This window comes from Quercus robur, chromosome 6, assembly GCF_932294415.1.
Source record: "Quercus robur chromosome 6, dhQueRobu3.1, whole genome shotgun sequence".
Taxonomy (NCBI): Eukaryota; Viridiplantae; Streptophyta; class Magnoliopsida; order Fagales; family Fagaceae; genus Quercus; species Quercus robur.
In genome coordinates, this window is record NC_065539.1 from 27451560 (window position 1) to 27475358 (window position 23799).

General features: G+C 39.1%; 1 protein-coding gene across 1 annotated transcript in view; it reads left to right on the forward strand.

The window, feature by feature from the left end:
• The first annotated feature begins 579 nt into the window (after window positions 1-579).
• The window catches only part of LOC126688395 (actin-related protein 2/3 complex subunit 4), a 51015-nt gene continuing 27795 nt past the window's right edge, over window positions 580-23799 (forward strand). Inside the window, exons 1-3 of the mRNA XM_050383066.1 lie at window positions 580-961; window positions 1072-1137; window positions 17747-17799. Of these exons, the coding sequence (XP_050239023.1) occupies window positions 959-961; window positions 1072-1137; window positions 17747-17799 (122 nt within the window). The 5' untranslated portion in view covers window positions 580-958. The remainder of the gene's footprint in view (window positions 962-1071; window positions 1138-17746; window positions 17800-23799) is intronic.

Consider the following 23799-nt stretch of genomic DNA (forward strand, 5'->3'; position numbering starts at 1 on the left):
ATTTAGGGCTTGTGCTGCTATACAGAGTATTGCCTTCGGATTTCATGGAGCATAGTTATGTGCCATTTCATTTGCAGATTCACTTTGGTTTCCTTTATATCTCTAAAACCAAACACAATAAAAACCCTAGAACCATCCCAAAACCAAATTCAACATTTTTTAAAAAACTTTTTGTTTCCAATTTGTTTATCATGTTTTCTTTATTTCTTTACTTATTTCTTTTTTGGTTTTTAGGAAACATAGCTCTCTTCTCATGAAAGTAACAAAGAGTCCTTGCACAGATTTTGATATATATATATATATATATATATATTTATCTCTCTTTTCTTTTTAAAATTTTCATTTTGGATTTTGTTTTCTTAAGTAATCCAATTTATTATAGGTTATCATTTTCAACTTTACTCCTATCATTTACAATGGTTTTTGGTTTTAAGTTTTAACTATTCTATGGATGGTACGAATTAGCGACCAGTAATTATTATGAATGTGAAAATGTAACTTAATATTGTTTTTGAGGGCCTAGTAGATAAATAAAGAGTTGGAAGTGGAACAAAAAATTAAAATAATTATATAATTAAGTTTTGGGTTTCACGAAAGCCAACGGCAGCAACCCCATTCCCTATTAAAACCGGTTTTCCTCTCTCTCTCTTCCCTTCTTTTTGCAGCGAAACCTCCATAACCACAGGCTCCAAGTTCCATTTCGGCCTTGGAGGGAGACCCAAGCCTCCGATTGCCCAACAGAGACCCCGATTCGGGTCCCTTGAGGTGAAGGTTTTATTAGCTTACAGAATCAACGGTCCGACCTTAGCTCAGTTGGTAGAGCGGAGGGCTGTAGTCGGGTCAGCCCACAGCCAATCCATAGGTTGTTCCTATTTCCATTTCCTCTTCAAGATCACAGCTCAAAACCCATAGCCAAGCCAGAAATAGCTTCCAAACGGTATTAGAAGCATTTTACAAAATGGTAAAAGCCCAAATATTTTTGTTGTTAAAAATTTAACATTCCTTTCCGAAAATTTCAATATTATTCCTCTGTTATCTGAGCTTGAATTAAGCTAATTGTTGATGATGTAGGCGAACACGCTGCGGTTGTACTTGACGTGCATAAGGAATACTCTCGAGGCTGCCATGTGTCTCCAGGTTACAGCTAATAATGTTCTAGCTTTATACAAAAATTTATCGTTTTAAATTCTGAACTTTGGTCTGTCTTGTGTTATCTATGTATTACATAAATTGTGCGGATTTAATTTGATTGATTTTTTTTTAGCGTGTGTTGTGCGGGCTGTGTCGAGTCCCACATTGTGTGTTTACTAGGTGGATCTTGGGTTTATAAGTGATTATGAGGAATCTCAATTGCAACTTAACTAGTCCTTTTGGAGAATAAGTGTAGTAGATGTGGTTAGCGTGTTCCTAGGGTTGTTATAGTTGCTTTATTTTATAAGCTTATCGCTAGAAAACATCACTAGAAAACAAACGTTTGTGTTCATTTCCTTCACTTATGTTGAATGCATGATAGAAAAACATTTCTGCCCTCTTTTATTTTTTAAATTATCCTAGTTTGTTCCTTCCATTTGTGCAGACAAGGTTCTTCAAAAAGTTAGGTGTTCTATAAGTTCCACCAACATTAGAAGAAACCCTTGGTGTGATGGTCACTCCACAGGTGTATAAGTGTCTGTGGGGTGTGAGTGGCAAAGTCTGGGGTTCAAGTCTTAAATTAGTCTAGTGATATTATTGTTTTGGAGGTGAAGAAGACTTGTTGACTTACATCTTATGGAACCTGCAATACTTATCATGGAGTGAAACAAGATTTCCCTTGTGACTCGTTTGTAAGTTTTGTGTGTCTAGAATTTTGGTGGTGATGGTTGGTAGCTGGTGGTCGCCAGAGTGGGAAAAATTTACTTGTAACCAGCAGAAGTCAAGGATTTTTGAAAATATGGGAGCTGTGTTTGGAAGTAACATGATTAATGGAGATATTACAGTAAATGTTTCAGTTATAAAAAACTTATGATATTGAAAAAACTTATGATCATGTGAATTGGGATGCTTTATTCTATTTGTTGGAGAGGATGGGTTTTGGGGTTCAATGGAGGAAATGGATAAAGGCCTGTGTCTCTATTGTTCGTTTTTCAATTTTGGTTAATGGATCTCTTGCTAGTTTCTTTGGAAGTTCTCGAGGTTTAAGACAAGGTAATTCGTTGTCTTCTCTTCTTTTTCTTTTGATCATGGAGGTTCTTAGTAGGATTCTAAAGAAAACTAAGGAAGGTGGTTTTCTTCGGGGTTTTCATGTGGGACTTGTTAATTCTACTGGTATTTGTATTTCACATCTGTTTTTTGCTGATGATACCATTCTATTCTGTCATGCTTCTAGGGAGCAATTGCTTTCAATTAGGTTGACTTTGACTTGTTTTCAATCCTTTACCGGTTTGAAGGTGAATGTGGGGAAAAGTGAGATTGTCCCTATTGGGGAGGTGAGTAACATTCAATCTTTGGCTAGCATTCTTCAATGTAGGGTGGGTAGTTTACCTATGACATATTTGGGTATGCCCCTAGGTATCTCGTATAAGACAGCCTCTATTTGGAACCTTATTTTGGAAAGGATGGAGAAGAAGTTGTCGTGCTGGAAGCGTCTTTATTTATCAAAGGGTGGTAGGCTCACCTTGTTGAAAAGTACCCTCTCAGGTCTTCCAACTTATTATCTCTCTATTTACTGTTCCTAAAGCCGTGGCTATTAGATTCGAACATATTCTGAGGAATTTTTTGTGGGGTTCCTTAGAGGAGTGTTTCAAATACCCCTTAGTGGCTTGGGAGAAGGTGTGTTTCCCACTTGAGCAGCGTGGTTTGGGAATTCGGAAACTTGTGCCTTTTAATTAGGCTTTGTTAGGGAAATGGATTTTGAGATATGGCCATGAACCTACTCATCTTTGGCGGAGGGTTATTGCAATAAAATATGGGGAGGGGAAAGGGGGGTGGAGCACTAGAGTTTGTAGGAGGGCTTATAGGTGTGGGTTATGGCGAAGTATTAGTGAAGGGTGGGAGAGCTTTTCTAAGCATTTCACTTTTGTGGTGAGAGATGGTTCTCATATTCTTTTTTGGCATGATAAGTGGATTGGGGATAACTCTTTAAAAATTCTTTATCCTCAGTTATTTTTGTGTTCAGCTAATAAAGAAGCTTCTATTTCTGATGTTTTGAGTCCTCAAGTGGCTGGAAATGATAGAGTGTGGAACTTAAGATTTTATAGGGAATTCAACGAATGGGAGTTAGCAGCTTCTTACTCCTTTCTTCACTTGATCCAATCTCGAGTTTCTAGGGGTAGTGGAGGTTACAGTCTTTGTTGGAGCCTTAATGGAAGTGGGAAATTTGACACTCGGTCTTTTTATCATAAGATTCGAAATGTTACTCCTAGTTTCCCTTGGAAGGGCATTTGGAAAGTAAAGGTTCCTAAAAGGGTGGCATTTTTTATGTGGACAGTAGCCCATGGCCGGATTCTCACTTTGGATAATCTTATGCTTCGTGGTCGCCCCTTGGCAAATCGTTGTTGTATGTGCTTTTGTATCGAGAAATTTGTGGATCATCTTCTTATTTTTTGTTCGTTAGCTCATTCTATGTGGATGCATATGATTCAGCTGTTTGGGATTGATTGGGTCATGCTAGGTTCGGTTGTAGACTTACTTTATTGTTGGCACCATTGGCTTGGGAAATATAATTCCAATATTTGGAATTTAGTACCAGGCTGTTTGATGTGGACTATTTGGACTGAATGTAATCGGCGTTCTTTTGAGGATTTTGAGAAATCAATGGCTCAATTGTTAGATTTGTGCCAGCAGACTCTCTTCGATTGGTCTCGGTGTTGGGGTCTTTCAGATTGTTCTACTATTACTAATTTTCTTTTGTCTCTTAGAATAGGATGTTGATTCCTTTATTTCTTTTTGTCACTGTGGTTCTTTGTTCACTACCGTGAACTCTTTGTATCTTTTTTTGTCTTCTAGTAATAATATTTCTTTCTTACCTATAAAAAAAAAAACTAAAACCATTCAAACTAGTTCTTGAAATTCATAAATCATAATGTGATCCTACAATGAAGTAAAAGCGACATAGAACATATTGTCCCATCTCAACACCATGGGGGATTATGTGCTCTTCTCTAGAAAGGCACCCTACATTACCAGGAAAAAAAGGGGACCATGCAGATTATCTCTGGAGCCAAGCCCCATAATAATGTTTTTTTTCCCCTTCCTTTTGAAAGTGCAATGAGTCCTAAATCTGTCAAAAATTCAAAAGTTGAAATCACCTTGAAGGTAGATTCAGTTTTATTGATATGTTGGTAAAGCGTTGGCCGCGCTTTTAAGTGCAAAAGCCTCTTGGAGCTTTGGCACAAAGTGCAAGTATGTGTCTAATTGAAGTGAAGCGCACATTTTGAAAAAAATGTAATAAATTTGAAATTAATTATTAATTAAAAAATGTATCAATAAAGTGATAAATTAATCATATAAAATTGCAAGATAACATTATATATTATTCTCTTGTCCACCAAAATATACACAAGTATGATATTTTTTTTTTTGATAAGTAATAAGAATTCATTGATAGAAAAAAAGATACACCCAAGCACACAGGTAGTGTACAAGGGGGGGCAAGTCAAGAATGAAAATTACAAAGGTCAAGTAAATCCAAAATAGAAAGAGGATGGTTTCTCCACACAGAGAACCATTCAAGTAAGGTTCGGAAGAAAAGAAGTTTGAGGTCAGGCAAAGCACGCTCAGAGTCTTCAAAACATCTACTATTCCTCTCCTTCCAAATACACCACATCAAGCAAAGAGGAATGATCTTCCAAATGGCTCCATTGCGGAGGCGACCAAAGTGACCTTGCCAACAAGCAAAGAGACCAACAACAGACGAGGGCATGATCCAACACACTCCAAATAAACCAAAAACCATATTCCATAACTCCGAGGCAACCGGGCAATGAAGGAAAAGATGGTCAACGCTTTCACTACTACGCTTGCACATATAACACCAATCCAAAATGCAAATCTTTCTTTTCCTAAGATTGTCAATAGTCAAACATTTCCCCAAGGTTGCGGTCCAGACAAAAAAAGCCACTCTAGAGGGGATCTTCTGCTTCCAAATATTTTTCCAAGGGAAAAAATGCTCACTATGACCAACAAGAAGATGATAGTAGGAACTAACCGTGAACCCCTTACTCTTAGAAGGCAGCCAAAGTCTCTTATCCTCCTCAATTCCCCTTACAGGAGTGCTATAAATGGAGTTGATGAAACTCCTGAAAGCTTCCAATTCACGATTATGCACCTCCCTACAAAACTGAATCTCCCAATGGAGGACTCCATTGGAGAATCTCATAAGATCCGCCACACTTGCCTCTTTGCTACTGCTTATCCTATATAAATCGGGAAAGCGGACAGCGAGAGAGGAAGTCCCACACCAACGATCAAGCCAAAACTGCACTTTTGAACCATCACCAATCTCAAACATAAAGAACCGAGATAAAGAGTGCCACCCCCTGCTAATATTTTTCCACAAGCTGACACCATAAGGACTAGAGGAAGAGCTAGAACACCAACCACCCCGATCACAACCATATTTTACCTCTATCACTTGACGCCAGAGAGCATCCCTTTCTAGCCCGAATCTCCAAAGCCATTTCCCTAAAAGAGCTATATTGAAAGTTCTCAGGTTCCTAATCCCTAAACCACCTGAGGAAAGCGGGGTACACACCGTAGGCCAATCAACCAAATGAAATTTGGGCTCATCTCCTAGGCCACCCCACAGGAAGTCCCGCTGAAGTCTAGCAATACGGTTGGCCACAGAGGCAGGAATAGGGAATAAGGAGAGAAAATAAGTAGGAAGGTTAGAGAGCGTGCTTTTAATTAAAGTGACTCTACCTCCCTTAGATAAATATAATTTTTTCCAGCCTGCTAATTTTCTTTCCATCTTCTCAAGAATTGGGTTCCAAATAGACTTGTCTTTGAATTTTGCCCCCAAAGGAAGACCCAAATATTTCATTGGGAGAGATCCTTGATTGCAGCCTAGGATAGCCACCAAAAGATCCATGTTATGGACAGCCCCCACAGCCACCAGCTCAGACTTACCCAAATTGACCTTCAGACCAGACACAGCCTCAAACCAAATGAGCACCATACGGAGAATCAGCAGATGATCAATATTAGCATCACAGAAAATAAGAGTATCATCAGCGAAGAGGAGATGAGAAACCATCAGAGATCTACCAGTAGGAGCACCTGCATTAAAACCTGACAAGCGACCTTCAAGGACCGCCTTATCCAACATCCTACTGAGAGCCTCCATAACCAGAACAAATAATAAGGGAGACAAAGGATCACCTTGCCGTAACCCCCTAGAACTTCCAAAGAACCCATGGGGAGTACCGTTAATAAGGATAGAAAAACGAACAGTAGATAAACAAAAAGAGATCCAACGCCTCCACCTATCAGGAAAGCCACAGCGCTCAAGCAAGAGGGTAAGAAAGCTCCAGTTCACATGATCGAAAGCTTTCTCAATGTCCAGTTTACATAGCAGCCCAGATTGACCAGACTTCAGTCTACTGTCAAGACACTCATTAGCTATGAGGATAGAGTCGAGAATTTGCCTATTAAGAATGAAGGCATTCTGAGGAGCGGAGATGATCTCGCCTAAAACCAAGCGCATGCGAGAAGCCAAAACTTTAGCAAGAATTTTATAAACTCCCCCAACGAGGCTAATAGGCCGAAAGTCTTTTATTTCCACAGCTGCGGCTTTTTTTGGAATAAGAGCAATGAAGGTTGCATTCAAGCTTTTTTCAAACTGGCCAGAGACATGGAAGTGATGGAACACCGCCATGATGTCAGTTTTGAGAATCCCCCAACAAGCTTGAAAGAAAGCCATCGAAAAACCGTCAGGCCCAGGAGATTTATCCCCATTAAACTCCTTGATGACCTCTAAAACCTCAGATTCCTCGAAAGGTTTTTCTAACCAATCCGCATTGTCCCCAGAGATACAAGGGAAGTCCAAAGCATCCGGAAAATGGCGCTGCACTTGCTGCTCAGAGTATAGGTGTATAAAGAATTGTTCAATATGATCAACAATCCTATCCTGGTTGGTAGTCTCAGCCCCATCAATCATAAGGGTTTCAATACAATTGTTTCTTCTATTAGAATTAGCCATTCTATGAAAAAACTTTGTATTAGAGTCACCCTCCTTTAAAAATAATATTTTGGACTTTTGCCTCCAACTAATCTCCTCAAGCAAGGCAGCCTTCTCAAGATCGACACGAAGGGAAGCTTGATCCAATTTTTCCTCTTCAGATAAGGGATGAAAGTCCTCTTTGACATCTAAAGCATTCAACTTACTCCAAAGCAGCTGCTTCTTTGCTGAGATATTGCCGAAATCGGACTCATTCCACTTCTTTAGGTCCGATTTTAGAGCAGATAACTTCTTGGCAAGAATGTAACTAGGGGACCCATGAAAATGGTAATTCTCCCACCAGGACTTCACCTTATCAAAGAACCCTTCCGCTTTCAACCACATATTCTCAAAACGAAAAGGAATTCGCCCTCTTCGATGACTCCCACTCTCCAAAAGAATAGGGAAGTGATCGGATAACACTCTAGGAAGCCTTTTTTGGGATAAATGAGTGAAGTGATCAACTAGAGTCGGAGAGAAGAGAAACCGATCAATTCTAGAGGCAGAGGCGGAATTAGACCAAGAGAAGAGACCTCCCTCTAAAGGAATATCCATAAGCCCATGAAGAGCAATAAAGTCCGAGAAGTCATACATGCAGCGAGAGAATCTTCCTGCCCCTAATCTCTCCGAGGGAAAGCGGATGACATTAAAATCACCTCCCAAACACCAAGGCAAATTCCACCAACTAATCAAACCAGCCAGCTCTTCCCACATAAGATGCCGATTCCTGTTTAAGTTTGGACCATAGATGCCAGAGAAGGCCCACTCAAAATGGTCAGAAACATTTTTGAACCTACACGAAATCGAAAAGTTCCCCACTGCTTCCTCTAACTTTTCCACCACCCTTCTATCCCACATGAGAAGGATACCACCGGAAGCACCTTCAGAGCCTAAATATAACCAATCAAGGAAGGGACAACTCCAAATGCTTCTAACTAGGCCTCTAGTAACCCATTCCAGTTTTGTTTCTTGCAAACAAACAATATCAGCCCTCCAAGAGCGTAAAAAATTGCGAATCTTGAGCCGTTTATCTTTGTCATTCAACCCTCTAACATTCCAGGATATAATCTTCAGATTCATTGGGAAACAAAGAGAGCCCTGTCCTTACCAACACTAGAGCGTCTTGAAGACGCAGAACCATAATTGACAGAGCTGAATAAGCCCCTTAATTCTCTTATTCCTTTCCTCCCTGAGCTCTTCTCGACTTTGTCAATTTTATCCTTGACTTCCCTCTGCTGTATCTCAGTTTCAACAGCCAACAAGAATTTGGTTGCTGGCTCTTCTAATCCGTTAAGGGAAGTCCCAAGGAAATCATCAAAACCACGGAATTTATCCAGAAACCATTCCGAGTAACTGCCTTTACCCAGCAAGTTCTCAACTACCAGAGTTGCTGGCTGAACAGAAACTTCCGAGTCAGCCAAAGGAAAAGAGACAGCCAGAGGATTGACATTGAGGGGAGGCGAAGAATCAGAGAATTGAGCATTCTCGGAAGAAAAATCTGTAGACCAATCCTCCACAATAACCTCAAGCCCTTTTTCCGACTCAGAACAGCACTCCGTAGATTCCGAATCCTTCGCCGGAACTATCTCTAAAATGTTTGAGTTGTCCACTCCAGCAAATTCATCTCTCGGCGGCAAAGAAATATGAATCGGAACTGCCACCCTCTTCCCATCTCGTAATTCGAGAACCCACTGGTCGGAGTTTCCCCATTTCCTGACGGCATCCTCTGAGTGCCGCTGAATGATCTGTTGGATGTTGTGTTGCAAATCCACATCATCATCGGAGCAGCAGGAATCATTTAAAGAACCATCGGAGGCCAGTGACTCAGAGACGGAGGCGTCGGAACTGACCAGGGCAGGAAGAATCTTGTCGGTGCCTGTCGGTTCAAAGTGGGTTAGAGGCAAAGAGCCATCGGAGGCCATAGACTCAGTGACGGAGGCGTCGGAGCTGTCCTGGGCAGAAAGAAAGTTGTCGGTGCCTGTCGGATCCAAGAGGGTGAGATGCTGCTCCGCGTCGGACATGACGCTACTCGAGGCTGAAGGAGACGGAGAGAAAGGGAGAGTGGGAATAGACTGAAAACGGTTCAAAGAGGGCCGGTGGGGTTTGGGCTTCCAAATATGGGAGGGTTTAAGTATGGGTAATGGGTTAGGGGCTGGGAGGGCTTTGGGATGAATATTTGGAGTGGGCTTAGAGTTTGAGAGAGGCTTAGGCTTAGGGATAGAGAAGGGCTTTGGGTTTGGGTTTGAGCTGGGCTTTGGCATTGGGCTTGGGATTGGCTTAGGTTTAGAGGCTTCTGAGTTTCGGCCAACAAAAGGAGGTTTGGGCTTAATTGGATTAGAGGGTTTAGAGCTTGAGATGGGCTTTGGGTTTGAGGCTTTTAGGTTTCGGCCAACTGAGATGGGCTTAGGGTTTGGGTTAGGAAAGTGGCTAAGAGGAGAGTCCACCTCAGAGACCTTGGAGCAGCTGATCTCCCACGTACCCAGAGGCCCACGAAACACTCTAAGGAAAATGTCTAAGTGCACCTCAGCTTCAGTCCCATCAGAGGAGACAGGGAGGAGCTTTGTCCTGATCAAATTTTCCTCCTTCCCAAGGAGGCTCTCGCGAGTATCCAGGGTCTGAGAACCCAGAAAAGGTGAGTTAGTATATCGAGAGCCTTTCATTAAATGCCCAGGATTTACTGAGCCGAGAGAATCCTGGGTCTGAGGAGGCTCCGCCGCTGCCAGTCTGTGAGTACTGGGTTCACTCCGACGGCCATGAACCACCGCTGCTGCGAAAGATTTGGAGGCTTGAAGTTCAGACCCAGGTTGGAGTTGAAGGGGGAGATTAATGGCACTATTCCCCGGAGCTAAAACCTTCTTCAAATGCCCAACAAAACCTCTCCAACCATTTCCCATTCTTCCTTCCGGAATAACCAAGAAACCTTTCCGACTACCATGTACAAGTTCAGAAATCATAAGGAAGTAACCATGAGCATTGGAGCCTGATTGAAGAATAAACACCTTCTCTCCCTCTCTTTCGTAACACAAAAGGTCGATGCAGCTCAAGTTCTAAAGTATGGAATGCCCCAATCTGCAATGAAATACTGATAAGTCTATACACAAGTATGATATTTGATAGCCATGATCAAAATGAAGACAAAATTTTGGTTGGGGGTTGTGAATTTGTGGTTTACTCCTCATGGGTGGGTCCAAAGGCTCCTGCTGATGCAGGAGGCAATGAGAAGATAGATTTATTATATTTTATTTGATTTTAAGTATCAAGGGCAATTTTATAATTTCATAATACTCTGGAATGGGCTATGCCAACTGTCCGTTAGATCTTCTTTTGGGTGTTATTTAAGTTTGGTTATTTAGTTGGGCTTAGTAGTAAAAGCCTAAGGAGTCCAAGTCCAAGTCTTATTAAGGTTTTAAGAAATCCTAGTTCAATTAGGATTAGGTATTAGTCTTTTATTTAAAGAGTTGTAGTACTTTCTATTGAGCTGATTGTTAATGAATGTTTTCAGAATTTAAGAGCTATGCTTTCGTTTATGGTTTGTGTGATGCAACCTTCTCCAAGGTGTGAAGCCAAGGAACCTTAGGTGTGGTGCTTAGGAAGTCTAGGTGTGATTCCTAGAATTTATGTATTTTCTTTAATTTTACCATTCACGGTTACTATTCAAATCACTGTTCACAGCAATCTAAATCTTGTTTTCCACCTTTGTTTCATTCCGAAACCCTATTAATCCTTGTCCCCTTTGAAACCCCGATAGTCCCTATTATTTTCTAGCCTATTCCCCACCAAAACCTAACCCTAATTCTTCAAAACCCAAGCTATACCAGATCTGCCCCTAGTGTTCTAAATTAGATTTTATAATTCCCCCTTGTCCTATGACACCTGCCTTGGTGAGGTTTCACGTCATTAAAAAAAAAAGATCAAAATGAATACATGAAATACATAATTGAATCACAATATACCCCAAAATGCAAAGGCTAAAAAGCTCTAGACTATTAAGCAATCATTTCTATGCCTTACAAAAGCAATGCATTGCAATCCTAAAAGTATATAACCATCATCCTCACTAAGCACAAGGCCATTATCATTGTCATCACAAGATTTGTAACCCTCATTATCTTCCTCATCTACTTCATTTAAATTAATAGTCTCTCTCATGAAGAGTATGTTGTGAACTAGAACTTTAATTTTTTTGCCCTCCCTCGTGATCTCATTCTTGCTTGATGAGGATGAGTTGTATGTGGAGAAGGGTTCTGAGTGAGTTTTCTACTTCCTAGAATTTGTAAAAAGGTGGACAGGTGTACTTAGGTGCATGATATCATGCCATAAAATTGACTTTTGTATAAAAAATCGATGCGGTATATTAACAAGATTAAGATATGAAGGCTATATTTCACATTTACTTTAATTTTTTTTCATTTGAGATCATTTGTACCAAAACTCATAGGCACTAGTATCCCAAATTAGCCATAATTGATGGCTGCTGTGATAGTTTGATGTCTTTATTGCTGGTAGTAACAGAACATTTGTTTACACAAGGTATTCTAGGAATGTCTTTTGAGGTTTAACCTTGTTTTTTCACTGATTTTGGCTCCTTATATCCTTGCCTCTGTTAAACAGATAGTGATAGTTTTGCTATAGAGTGGTGTTATATGTGTAAAAACTCTGGAGAGTTTGTGGATCACCTTTTGCTTCACTACAAACTTGTGGAATATGGTTTTCGTCTTGTTCGGTGTTCAGTTGGTTATGCCTTTAGGAATATTGGATATGCTAGCTTCTTGGCAAGGTTGGTTTGGGTGCCATTGGAATAGAAGGATTCGGGAAGCAGTTCCTCATTGTTTTGTGTTGCTTATGGTGAGAGTGGAATGCTTGAAGTGATGGAGGAAATTGGTGAAAAGGAAGGTTTTTTTTTTTAAAAGCTAAGTTGCTTAGAGAAAAGAAAGAATGTACTAGCTCTACAAGAGACACTTTGGAATAATACCCCATAGGTAGAGATTTCTTGGATTCAAATTCAACTAGTTACAATGAGGGCAGCCTTGCTTATTTATAGTTTATATAAGCAAGCTGTTGAGTTGGTTACAAGAACCTACCATGTGGCTGCCATGTGGTTGGCCATAGCTTAACAAAATTCTGGAACCAATTGATAAGCTATTGCACTTATCACTAACAATTTTATCAACTAACTTTCGTTTATAAGTGAACGGAACTACTTATCATACAACATAAGCCTTAGCAAATAGCTAGCTTTAAAAATGAATTGCATCAGGATTGTCTCTCTTTGGGACACACTTGTCCTCAAATGTGGCTAGTTGTAAGCTGATCTGGTGCATGATAGGGCAGCGCTAACAAGTGATGCACATTGAAACTTTTGGAGATGTGCATAAGATCTGGTAGTTCCACTGATTTGCATTCTCATTAGTTGCTGTATCAAGCGATGCAGCCAGAGATTAAGGATTGTTGTTGCTTTGTGTCAAGGCTACAAGTGTAAGCAGCCATGTAAATGCTCTTGCATCCAAGCTTCTTCATTTTGACCATTGGTTTGGGGCTAGCTTTCCCCTTCTTTGGTTGCAATGTGTAACAATCTCAAGGCTGCAAGTGTAAGCAGCCATGTAGATGCTTTTGCATCCAACCTTCTTCATTTTGACCATTGGTTTGGGGCTAACTTTCCCCTTCTTTGGTTGCAATGTGTAACAATCTCCTTTCTTGTATAAGTTGAATGTGTTGCTCCTTCCACCCGGAATGGTTTGATATGGACATGATCTTTCACACCCAAGTAAGAGATGGCAAGCATCCATGGTTGTCACATCACAAAGAACATAATCTTGAAGGTGATTAATTAAGAACACTAAGCACTTTCTTGAATCTCTAATTTCACCTCCTTTCTTGAAGCAAAATAGTTTTTGTGGACGGGGTTGGTCTTGATTCTTTGATTCAAGATTGTTAAAAACTTCTTGTGACACCATATCCTCGTAACTACTACTTCTAAGCCACTCGTCATTCTCCATTTCTTTATTTGGAACTTGCAAGACATTTGTTAATAATGATAAATCCTCTTCTTTCTTTATATGAGCATCTACTTCTTCCATGTACAAGGATTCTAATGTGGCTGTTGTTTAGGCTTAGAATTGATTGAGGGAAATGAGAGTTGCTTAGAACAAGGAACAAGGTGTGACAAAACCTTCTTAAGAGAAATCCATCTCTTGAAAATAGCACTAAGCTAATCTATGTAATTGCATTCAAAACTAATCACAAAGCAACTACAATCTGGTACTTATACTAGTTGTTTGGCATTGGCAGCCTCTAGATGCTTGACAAGTGTCTAAATCCTATTGGCTAATGCTTAAGCAATCATCTAACTAACTAACTAACTAACTAGTAACAAGAGGATTAGGATGCAACAGGGCATCAAGACTCCTCCCTCTTAAGAGGCAATTGACCTTAAGTGCTCTTGGTTGCCACAAGTTTTGTATAAATTTCTAGCTTCCTAGGATGATGCAATTGCCATTTATAATGAGTTTGCTACTGTTGGTAGTGCACCAAAGGCTGCAACTTCTACACAGCGAAGTCCCACACAACTGAACCAACCTTCATCTTGACCGTTGGCTTAGGGTTTACTTTCCTCTTCTTTGGTAGCAAGTAGTAGGGCTGTACCCTCTTGTAGATAATATGTGTGCTACACCTTCTACCATGGATGGTTTGCCTATCATGTTGACATGGTCTTCCACTTGCAAGTAAGAGATGACAAACATTCATGGTCTTCTTATCATAAAGAACACAATCTTGAAAGCTATTGATTGATAAGGACCCTAAGCACCTTCTTGAAACTCTAACTGATCATACACAGACGGGTTCTTGATTGCATTCCGTCTCTTTATTGCTTTCAATTGGCAATATGCTATCACTCACTTCTTCTTCTTCTTCTTCATATTGATCATACATAGGTGCATTCATTAGCATATCTTCCTTGGGTGTTTGCAAGGTATTATCAAAGATCACAGTTATACCTTCTTCTTCAATCCCTTCCATCATCAAGGATTTTCCTTTTGAGTGCATGGCTGACTTCCACTAGTTAGGGGCTTCATAGACTTGTCCCCCACAATTGTAACATTTGAAAATTCCATTGCTTGTGCTATTTTTGCATGTAATGGCTGCATTTGATAAACCAGGTACTACATTAACAGAATAACACTTTGATGCATTTACTTTGTCCTTCTTGGTCTGCCAATAATCATTCTTATTTGGCCAAGATTGTTGCCAAGGACATGCACTTGCTGGTACTTGGTTTCTTGAGTCTTCATATGGCAATGACTTCCTATGCAAGTTTGCATGTGGTTAAAAGGTAGGAATTTCTTTTGTAATTGTCTCTACATTTTGAACCATTCTTGTATGTTCCCTTTTTCCATTATCACTCTTTGGACATGCAAATGCTTCCACCAAACAAATGCCCTGCCCTTGAGTTTGTTTGCTACCAATTTCACCTTCTTGTAGTTTGGTACCTCATGGAAATCAAAGATTCTTTCTACTTGGTTAAGCTAGTCCACAAATTCTTCTTGATTCAAGCTACCATAGAACTCAGGTAAGGTAACTCAACCTTGAAGTTGGATTCCCACTTTTGCTCATGATCCCTTGGTTCCAGAATAGGAATTTGCCTTCCATGTCTTATCCTTGGGTTATAAGCAAAAGGGTCCTCATAGTCACTGTGTTTTTGAGAAGTGTCTCAGTGCCACTTTTCTATGTTTGATCTCCAAGAAGGTCATTGCAATCAATATTACAGACTTTCGTCCCATAAGTCTAATGGGTAGTCTTTATAAACTTTTGACTAAGGTGTTGTCACATAGACGTCACGAGGTTTTGGATTAGTTGATATCTTTTGGATAAGTTGATATTTGCTTCATAGAATTCTTTTGTTGGAGGGAGACAAATCCTAGATTAGGTTCTAATTGCCAATGAATGCTTGGATAGTAGATTGAAGAGTGGCATCCCCGATGTTATTGTTAAGCTGGACATTGAGAAGGCTTATGACCATGTGAACTGGAATGCCTTATTTTATCTTATGTAGATGATGGGTTTTGGGGCGAGGTGGAGGAGGAGATGGATTAGGGCTTGTATTTCTACAGTTAGATTCTCAAGTCTTGTGAATGGATCTCCTGTGGGTTTTTTTTGGTAGTTTTTGTTGTATTTGCCAAGGGGATCCCTTGTTTCCATTGTTATTTTTCTTGGTTATGGAGGTGTTAAGTAATTTGTTGAAGAGAACAGAAGATGGTGGTTTTCTTTATGGTTTTCAGGTAGGGTCTCATAGACATGGAGGTTTGAAAATTTCTCATCCTTTTGCTGATGACACTATTTTGTTTTGTGATGCTTTTAGAGAATAGTTATTGTACATATGGATGGTATTGATTTTCTTCGAAGCTATTACGGGCTTAAGAGTCAATGTTGGTAAGAGTGAGATTTTGCCGGTGGGTGAGCTTGGGAATTTGAATGTCTTGGCCTGTGCTTTATGTTGCAAGGTGGGTAACTTGCCCATGACTTATTGGGGCATGTTGCTTGGGGCCTATTATAAGGATTCATCAATATGGAACCCTATCATAGAAAGATGGAGAGGCAGCTCTTTGGTTGGAAACGCCTATATTTGTTGAAATGTGGCATACTTACTTTATTAAAGAGTACTATCTCTAGTCTTCTCACCTATTTTTTATCCCTGTTTACTATTCCCCAAGTAGTGGTAGCTAGACTAGAAAGGATTCAGAGGAATTTCCTTTGGGGAGACTCTAAGTATGTTTTTAAATGTCCTTTGGTTGCTTGGGAGAAGGTTTGTTTGCCGTTGGAGGATGGTGGTTCAGGGATCCAGAGGGTTAGTTTGTTTAACCAAGCTTTACATGGGAAGTGAATATGGAGTTTTGGGAAGGAAAGTAACAGGTTATGGCATTAGGTTATAGCAAACAAGTATGGTGAGGCTAGAGGAGGTTGGTGCACTAGAATCGTAAGAGGTACTCATGGGTGTGGGTTATGGAAGGGCATTAGAGGAGCAGAGAAGTTCTTTGGACAAATAGTGTATAATGTGGGGGAGGGTCATCGTATTAGTTTCTGGCATGATCCTTGGTGCAGGCTTACTCCTTTAAAGGAGCTTTTTCTTGATTTGTTTGCTTGTTCTTTGTCTGAAGAAGCTTGGATTTTTGACCTCATTGTATCTACTTCAGAAGGGGGAAGTAGGAGCTGGAATTTTCAATTCTGTCCAGCTCCTTAGGATTGGGAGCAGGAAAATGTTTGTTCTTTAATTGAATCTCTTTATTCCTTTATGCCAAGGGGTGAGGGGGATGATAATTTAATGTTGAAGTTGACTAAGATGGGGGTGCTTGATGTGTGTTTTTACTATTAGTTGTTGTCTGGTCCTCCCATTGAGGTTTTTCCTTGGGAGTGTATTTGGTGTGCAAAGACCTAAACGAGTGTCTTTCTTTTTTATGGACAATAGTTAGGGATGAGATACTCACCATTGATAATCTAGTTAAGAGAGGTCAATTCTTGGTTAATAGGTGTTGTTTGTGTTGTTGTGATGGGGAATCTGTGGATTATCTTCTACTCCACTACACGTTTTTTCATGCATTACGGAGTGCAATTTTTGAGGTATTCAAAATTCAGTGGGTAATGCCAAAGACAGTTAGCTCTCTCCTTTTTGCTTGGAGAAACTAGTTTGGAAAGCACCTGTCAACCATATGGAATATGGTCATGTTTAATGTTGTTTGTTTGGAAGGAATGTAGTACACGCATTTTTGAAGACAATGAGAGACCCTTAGATCTCTTAAAATCTCCTCCTCAGTACTTTGTTTCAGTGGGCTCATGTTTGGGGTTTTACGAATTGTATTTCCATTTCTAAATTCTTGTACTCTATTAGATTAAGTTTTTGAACTTGTTGTATCTTTTCTTGATCAGAATGTTCACCATTGTGAACGTGATGTTCAACATTTTTGAATTAAAATTTTATTACCTATAAAAAAAAAAGAAAATAGGACTAGGCTAATCTATATTCAAAACTAATCACAAGGTAACTACAATCTAGTACTTATACTAGTTGTTAGGCATTGGCAGCCTTCTAGATGCTTGACAAGTGTCTAAATCCTATTGGCTAATGCTTAAGCAATCATCGGACTAACTAACCAACTAGTTACAAGAGGATTTGGATGCAACAACTTGAAATGCCCTGCATCACGAATTTTTGAAGACCGTGAAAGAACTATCCTAGAACTGAAGATGTCTTTTGTTACTTCCTTGTTTGGTGGCTGCCTTCGTTGGTTTTCTTTTCTTTTTCGTCTCTTTTAGATTTTATTGAACGTTGTACTCTATAAACATGATTGGTGGTCTCTGGTATACTCCACTCTTTTTCAATAAATTACTGTATTAAAAAAAAAAAAAAAACAGATAGTGATAGTTTTCCTTGATTCATGGGAACATGCTTTCTTGAATTTAATGCTTTGGGCCTTTGTAAACCTTTTTCTTTAACCCAATTCTCTTTAACATGAATTTAATGTCTGATTGATCTTAACTTTGTCTAAATGGTGGTTGCAGAACTTCCCTTGTCAAGAAGTTGAAAGGCATAACAAGCCAGAGGTTGAACTAAAGTATGTTCTCTTGTTTCCATTTAATCTTAAATACTCTTTCTTGTTTTGCTCCTTTTAGAATAGGTTATGTTTGTAATAAGGAAATGTTTAGCTATTGGCAAGTTGGCGACAGATGAAAAATACATAGAAAGTAAACACCATGTAAACATTGCCTAGACGGTTGCAGATCTTTTTAGCATTCTATTTGCCTTTACAGAACCATGGAGGCATTGCTTACCTTAAGCTAATTATTTGAGTTAACTGGAAAACTTTGAGTTTTTGAAGCAAATTATTCAGGACTTGGGACATTTCTCTAGTTCAAATTTGACTCCTTTTACTATTTGCTTCAGAAGTTGGTCCTGCCTTGTGAGTTGAAGCCATATTGCTGGTATAATAGAAAATACTTTTTTCAATAGGTTACAAACACACCAGGTGGGTCTTGAACCCATGTCCTCACCTTCCACCTTGCACTTACAAGGAGTAGAGGTGCCATTTCAATTAGAGCTCTTTGGGATATATAATAAAATACATCACTTCAGAATCTCAAAAGCAAAGCCCCAGGCCCATCCACATTCAAGAGGACTTTCTAGTCTAAGAAAGTGTTCATAGTAACCATTTGGGTCCTTTAGTAACTTGATTTTAAGTCTTATTATATTTAGTAGGAATTGTGGTCCACAAATTTCAAAATTTTGAAACTAGTAATGTGCTTACCATAGTACCAACCAGTCAATTTCAAAGAAATTTGGGTGGTGGAAAGGTTTTGCAGCAATATATAATGATTGGAATTTCTTATAAATAAGGTTCTACAATGATATTTACTTATAAAAAAAAGAAGGTTCTACAATGATATTTTTTATTTATCTTATTCAGCAGTGTTTATCTAAATCTGAATTTGACAGCTTTACTGGCTTTATTTTGAATTATGGTTCATAAAATCCCTTTCTATAGTTCTTATTTTCTTTGATTCTTGTTTTTCCCCTTTTTCCTTTTCCTTTAATGTCTCCACTATTACTTACACTTTTGATGGTTTACTCAATAACCACATTTCAAAACACCAAAACAGGGTTTGAAACCACCTGTGTATTTGACCTGTCCCCACTTTTAAAAGAAGATGACTTATTAAATAAAGGTTTAATATTATTCTATTGATTTCTTGGTCCAAAATCTAATCTGGTCCAAAACTACCCTGAGATATTATTAGAGTCTAATTGGAACCCTGCTTGCTGATTGGCATCACACACCACACACACCCACACATATTACAGCCATCCACATGCATATACAAATTCATTCTATTGTATCTACATTTACTGATGGGGTTTGTTTAGTTCTGGTCCCTTAGTTTTGAAAAGTTCTAATTTAATCCTCTGTCTATTTTCTGTCCATTTCTCTTGCATTTTTGCTGTCTTAAAATATGGGGTACCTCACCATTCTATTAATCACATGAGCAATCTAGGAATGGAGAAATAGACAAAAGGACTACATTGTTACATTTAAAAAAAATTTGAGGGACGACCAAGACCCTTGTAGCTCAGTGAGATCAGAGTTATTGTAACAATTGAGAAATTGAAAAAAAGAAAAATTGAGGGATCAAAAATGCAATTAATAATATAGGACAAACTAGAACAATGCTACAATAAAATTGGAGAATGGAAAAATAAAAGATCGAGAACCTAGGGGGTGGTTGGGTTTTGGGGTGAAATGGAGGGGGTGGATTAAGGCTTGTGTCACTTCTGTTCATTTTTCAGTCCTGGTAAATGGATCCCTTGAAGGTTTTTTTTTGGAAGCTCTCGTGGTTTGAGACAAGGTGATTTTTCCTGCTCTTGTTTCTTTTGATAATGGAGGTTTTAAGTAGAATTTTGAGGAAGACATAGAGTAATCTTATTCGGGATTTTCATGTGGGAGCAGTGAATTCTGTTGGTGTGCATGTTTCCCATTTGTTGTTTGCTGATGACACTATTTTATTTTGTGATGCTTCTAGGGAACAACTGTTGTCCACAAGGTTGGCTTTGTCTTGTTTCCAAGCTTTTACGGGGTTGAAGGTTAATGTTGGGAAAAGTGAGATTGTCCCTATTGGGGATGTTAATAATCTAGAAGTTCTGTCTAATATTCTTCATTGTAGAGTGGGCAGTTTGCCTATGAAATATTTGGGGATACCATAGGGAACTTCGTTTAAGACAGCTTCGATTTGGAATCCTATTTTGGAGAAAATGGAGAAGAAATTATCAAAGGTTGAAGCATCTCTATTTATTTGGGGGTGGTAGGCTCACATTATTGAAAAGTACTCTCTCAAGTCTCCCAATGTATTTTTTTATGTCTTTTTACTATTCCTAAAGCTGTGGCTACTAGATTGGAAAGTATTTAGAGGAATTTTCTTTGGGGGTCTTCCAAGGGGAGTTTCAAGTATCCTTTGGTGGTTTGGGAAAATGTGTGTTTACCCATTGAGTTGGGCGGTTTAGGGATAAAAAGTGTGGTGTCTTTTAATCAAGCTTTATTAGGAAAATGGCTGTGGAGGTATGGTCATGAAGTTACCCATCTTTGGCGGAGGGTTATCTCCACAAAATATGGCGAGGGTCAAGGGGGGTGAAGTACTAAAGCATGCAGGAGAGCTCACGGATGTGGTCTTTGGCGAAGCATTCATGAAGGGTGGGAGAGCTTTTCTAAGTGTTTGTCTTTTGTAGTGGGTGAAGGTACTCGTATCCGTTTTTGGCACGATAGGTGGATTGGTGATAATACCCTAAAATTTCACAATCCTGACCTCTACTTGTGTTCAGCTAACAAGGATGCTTGTATTTCTAAGGTGTTGTGGCTTTCAGAGTCAAGTACTATTAGAGTTTGGGATTTAAGGTTTTATAGAGAATTTGAAGATTGGGAGCTAGCTGCATCTTATACTCTCCTTGAGTTTGTCCAATCTCGTATTCCTCGGGGTGAAAGGAGTGATACTCTTTGTTGGCGGCTCAAAGGAGATGGTAAGTTTGACACCCGGTCTTTCTATCATGCGATTCAGGGAACTCAGGATTCTTTGTTTCCTTGGAAGGGTGTGTGGAAGCCAAAGGTTCCTAAGCAAGTGGCTTTCTTTTTGTGGACAGTTGTTCATGGTTGGATTCTTACTTTGGATAATCTCATGATTAGGGGCCGCTCTTTCGCAAATCGGTGTTGTATGTGTCATTGTGATGGGGAGTTGATGGATCACCTTCTTCTCCATTGTCCTGTTACATATACCATATGGACTTTAATGCTTCAAGCTTTTGGTATTCATTGGGTTATGCTAGGAACAGTTGCTGGATTGTTATTTTGTTGGCATCAATGGCTTGGGAATAATACTTCAAATATTTGGAATTTGATTCCAGGTTGCTTGATGTGGATTGCTTGGTTGGAATGAAATCGTCGTTCCTTTGAGGACACTAAGAAGACTTTGGAAGAGTTAAAGGTTTTATGTCAGCGTAGTCTATTTGAGTGGTCTTGTTGTTGGGGTTATACTGATTGTTCTTCTCTCTCTCAGTTTATGTTTTCTCTTAGATTAGTTTTTTGATTTCTCTCTTCTTTGTTGTTTGATTTATCCTTCTCTTGTTGTTCATCATCATGAACAATTTGTATTTTTACTATCTATTTTCATTAATAATATTTCTTTGATTACCTATAAAAAAGAAAAAAAAAAAAGAGAACCTAGGAGTCATCACCTATGCATGCAAAAACCTTTAGGAGTCAGCACCAGACAATTGGGATAATTTCAAGAGAAATCTTATTCATCATCAAAATAATTCCTCCTCCATAGAAGTACTATACTTTGCTTATATACACTACTAAACTCTCATTTTAACTAACATTTTTTTTTTTTGATAAGTAATAAAAATATATTAAAAAAGAAGAAGGGTGTCACCTGATTATACATGAAATATACATCAGGGACAAAAACAAATCAAGTGCATAAAGTACAAAAGTCCATGAAACCATGGATTGAAAAAAAAGAACGAAAGCCTAAAAGTGCAACCCAGTCCATTAGAGTCTTAAGAAAGAATAGTTTAAGATCTGAAACTGATCTCTCTAAATCCTCAAAATGCCAGTTATTCCTCTCCTGCCAAATGCACCACATCAAACAATGGGGCACAGCCATCCAAATAGCACCATTTTGATGCCTCCCAAACTTTCCTTGCTAACAAGCCACTAGCTCCACCACCATTTTCGGCATAATCTAATGAATGCCAAACAAAGTAAACATCATAGACTACAAATCAAAAGCAAGAGGGCAATGGATAAGGAGGTGGTCTACTAATTCTCCATTTCTTTCACACATATAACACCAATCCAGAATCAAAATCTTCTGTTTCCTAAGATTATCAATAGTAAAAATATTCCCTAAAGTTGCAGCCCAAACAAAAAAAGCAACTCTAGAAGGGACCTTAGGCTTCCAAACAGTCTTTCAAGGGAAAGATTGATCGATGCTTTTTGTCAGAACATGGTAATAAGAACAAACCACAAAACCTCTTTGCATAGTAGGTTCCCAACACATCTTATAGTCTCCAATTCCTCTCAAAGAGGCTCCATAAATTCTAGACATGAAATTGTAAAAGGATTCCAATTCCCAATCTTCACTGTCTCTTCTAAAGTTTAAATCCCAAAAAAGAACACCATTTGGGAACTTCATCAAATCAGCCACATAGGCCTCCTTATTTCAACTTAAAGCAAAAAGTTCTGGATAGTGCACACTCACGCTCTGTTTGTTTCGATGGAAAACTTTGTGTAAAGATAGTTTTCTGTATTTTCCAATATTTGGTAGCATTAGAAAAAATGAATCAAAGGAAAACTATTTTTGGTCAATAGAAAAAGTGTGGCCTATTTTTAGAGATTGTTTTCCACTAAAAGTTTTTGGAAAACAAGTCTATCTTAGAGCAAGCTAAATAAGGGAAGTTAGAAGACTGTTTTTCAAGTCATTTAGGTTGTTACCAAATATAGGAAAATGTGATATTATAGAAAACGCTTTTTGGAAAATGGCTCATTTTATAAAAAAAATTATCGCTCAAACAAATAGAGCGTCAAAGAAGTGTCCCCACACCAAATATCCTGCCAAAATCTAATGGTAAACCTGGTCCCAACCTTAAATTGGCTGTGACAAACAAAAGAAGGCCAACCATGGCTAATAGACTTCCACAAACTCACTCCATGAGGGCTAGTAACGGGAAGAGAGCACCAACCTCCCCCTTCACAACCGTACTTTACCCCTATCACTCTCCTCCACAAGGCTTGTCGCTCATTCCTAGATCTCCATAACCATTTTCCAAACAATGCTTTGTTAAAACTTCTCAAACTTCTAATAGCTAAACCTCCAGAATGAAGAGGAGCACAAATTGTAGCCCATTTCACCAGGTGAGTTTTTTAAACATCCCTCATACCACTTCTGAGAAAATTTCGTTGAAGTTGTTCAATATGGTTTGCAACATCCATTGGGATAGGAAAAGAGAAAATAAGTTGGAAGATTGGACAAAGTACTCTTAATAAGAGTAGCTTTACCTCCTTTTGAGAGATACAACCGTTTCCAACCTGCTAATCTCCTCTCCATCTTGTCAATAATTGGATTCCAAATAAAACTATCTTTGACATTAGCACCCAGCAGAAGACCTACGTATTTCATCGGGAAGGAGCCTTGCTTGCACCCTAGCACATCCACCATATCTGCTTTATTTGGAACCACACCCACAGGGACCAATTCAGACTTTACCTCCTTTTGAGAGATACAACCATTTCCAACCCGCTAAACTCCTCTCCATCTTCTTAATAATTGGATTCCAAATAAAACTATCTTTGACATTAGCACTTAGCAAAAGACCTAAATATTTCATCGGGAAGGAGCCTTGCTTGCACCCTAGCACAGTCACCATATCTGCTTTATTTAGAACCACACCCATAGGGATTCAGCCCAGACCAGAAACAACTTCAAACCAAAACAGCACCAGCCGGAGAAATAGAATCTGACCAAGATCAGCATCACATAAGACCAAGGTATCATCAACGAAGAGAAGATGG